General features: G+C 33.5%; 1 protein-coding gene across 1 annotated transcript; it reads right to left on the bottom strand.

The window, feature by feature from the left end:
• Window positions 1–1,125: 1,125 nt before the first annotated feature.
• LOC106758393 (disease resistance RPP13-like protein 4) lies at window positions 1,126–2,796 on the bottom strand. The gene has a single exon (XM_014641321.1). It carries the CDS (start codon window positions 2,794–2,796, stop codon window positions 1,126–1,128), a length of 1,671 nt encoding a protein of 556 aa, XP_014496807.1.
• Window positions 2,797–3,000: the final 204 nt, after the last annotated feature.

Genomic DNA, 3,000 nt, shown 5'->3' with positions numbered 1-3,000 from the left:
ATTTTATGGGTAAGACCTGTAAAACTATAATAATTAACAAAAATAAATAAATGAAGTGATAATTAACTATTTTAAAAGAATTTACATAAAAAGTTGTTATAAAATATAATGGTTTATATATTTATTATTTTAAAAAATTTCTAAGAGATAAAAATCAAAAAGATAATATATATATATATATATATGATATAATCTCTTAAGTGTATATTGGCTTTTAAGGGTGAGAGTGAAACCTATAAATATACTTGTTAAACTAGTAAGTGTGTTTTACACTTGGTGTAAAAGAACGTGACATATGGAGAAGTTGAGGTTTTGTGAAATTGCATAAGAATGTGGATACATGAGTTTAAAAGATGGATTTTGTGAAGGAGAGTATGTTTTTGTTATTTGTGAACTTGTGTTTGTAATTGGTTCTATCCGGAGAGTCTGCCTTGTGAAGGCGATGTGTTCCATTTTTGGCTAGACTACCACAGTTGAGGAGACTGTCCTATAAAGGTTTTATGAAGAATCTTGTGAAACCTAGAGACAAGTTGTATCTAGAAATGGAACCTGACCTTATTAGTCTTCTTAAACCTTTAATGTAGGTTTGTTTGTTGAGTAATCAAGGGATTGACACTTAGTAAGGAAACCTACACTCTTTCACCTAAGGGATTTAAGTTTGGGTGTTTTGTGGGTTGACTTTAGTGTTTGATGGAGAAGATGATTTTGTGTGTACATGAGAGTGTAGCCAATGAAGTCTATCCCTAGCAATGTCGTTCCATACCATGTCTAACCATTTTTCGCTCCTAAGTGTTTTCTACCAAAGTTTATTCTTTATTCTTTGTAAATTTATCTTTTGGGATACAGTGTAGATTCATGTTCTAATCTTTATTCTTCTTGAGTTATTAGTTGTACAATTATCTAGTATATTACACATGTTTTTTAAAAAACGATACTTGATCTTACCATATTTTATTATTTGAACAATTTGGTACTTTATCAATGACTTAATATATATATATATATATATATATATATCTTATATATCATAGTGTAGACATTTGGGAATAACATTATTATGTAAATAATTATTGAGAGAACATAATAAGAATACACAACCTTTTATCGCTCTTTCCAATCAGCATTCTATTCATATTCACGCTCAATGTATGAATGGTTTGAGATTTGTTTAATTTCTACATATTTCAGCCTAGGAATCAATGATTTCAAATAGTCTATGTCGACATTCAATTGCTTTAGGTACTTCAGACGCAGTATTTCCACTTTCCAGTTTCCAGTTAAATCCAAACTAAGACTTTCCAGTTTTCCTCCAGTTATATTTAGCTCACGTGGCCCCGTAAAGTAAACTATAAAAACTTCTTTCAAACTCTTTCCTGGAAAACATTCAAGATGCAACTTTCTCAAATGTAGTGGCAAAATGATAGGAATTTTAGCATACCTTGGGTCAGACACACTCCAAGATATTTTCAGATGCTTCAGTGCTGTAAAATTTATCAAACTTTCAAACTCCGTATCCTTGATCACGGCCTCACTTCCTATACGTATGCTGAGTCGCTTTAGTTTTATCAAATTCTCAGCAAGATCCGATATTCTGCAAGGAGTCTTTTCAGAAGTAGTTATTAAAAATCCCTTGAGGACTTGCAGATTAGTGAGCTTCTCAATCCCCTTTGGCATGACTTCCAGTAAGCAACAATCAGACATAATCAGATGTGTCAGACTTTTCATTGACGAAATATCATCAGGTAGTCTTTCCAAATTATGACATGCTTTCAGATCAAGAATTACTAGACTCTCAAGTTCACCAATGGAGGATGGAAGCTCGAATATTCTTGATATCCCACGAAGACTCAGATATTTCAACTGCTTCAGAGTTCTCAACTCTTTCAAGAATTCTTCACTCCCAACTTCAATATGATGCAAAGGTGAATCTTGCCAACGCCCAAGTTGAAGCATTTCTATATTCTTGAATGAATGGGTAACCCATTGTGATCCAAAATTCAGATAACTTGTGCCAATATTAAAAAGAATACGTAAAGTAGTAGTTTTTGTATCAACTCCACCTATTGTAACTTTTTTTCTATCAAGCAGTAACCGCGATTGTATCATATAACCTAATTCTCTTTCTAAAGATAACTTCAAGTGACTACGGACGTGAGGAAGAATTTGAAATTTATTGACTATGGGATCCTTTATACTACCATAGCGTACAATCACCTTAAATTTCAAAAGATCATCAATCACATCCTCACCCAATTCCTCTGCTGTTTTCTCCATAGTATTTCTAACCATATCCTCTGCAATCCACATATTAATTGCAATTCTTTTCCTTATGACAGCATTCTCAGGAAAAATTAGGAGACAAAACAAGCAAGATTTTGATGGATAGCGTTGCAGGTTAAAATATTTCTCAGTCCAAAGCTCAATCAGATGGGGCAGCACCAACTCTTCTGATAAGTGAGATATTTTGCCATCCCTGTGATCCTCCTCCTTATATGACTCATCAAAAACAAGCGTTGGGAGCAAATTGTGAGCAGAATCTCTTATTCTCTTGCAAATGCCCTCCATGTCTTGATGCAGCTTCTTGCGGTCTAACCTGTGAAGATGGTCNTAAACCTCTGCTAATGTGTCAAGCAGTTTTTCTTCATTCTTCTTCACTTCTACAAACACATCCTTTATATTGTTCAGAACCAACCGCAACTTCTCCAACTTCCCATCAAATGATTCATCTCTTCCTCTTTCATGGAATTTCCTCCTTGATGTCGTCAACTCCTTCATCAACACACCTACTGCTTTCATTTTGTTTGTTCGTATTGACATTTTACTGCAAACAAACCAATATATATAAACAACTTCACCCAATTTTTCCTACTGTAGAAATTCATTTTTGAATCTGTATATATATACACTCGCACCTATCTTTAGAGGCGAAGTCAGGAATGAAAAGAACAATTACTATAGCAAATACGTTTGTGGAAATTATGCTAGGCTCTTTATGTCAAT

The sequence above is a fragment of the Vigna radiata genome, chromosome 4, assembly GCF_000741045.1.
Source record: "Vigna radiata var. radiata cultivar VC1973A chromosome 4, Vradiata_ver6, whole genome shotgun sequence".
In the NCBI taxonomy this organism is placed as follows: domain Eukaryota; kingdom Viridiplantae; phylum Streptophyta; class Magnoliopsida; order Fabales; family Fabaceae; genus Vigna; species Vigna radiata.
The sequence above is the reverse complement of the archived record's forward strand: the minus strand, read 5'-3'. Positions and strand labels throughout refer to the sequence as shown.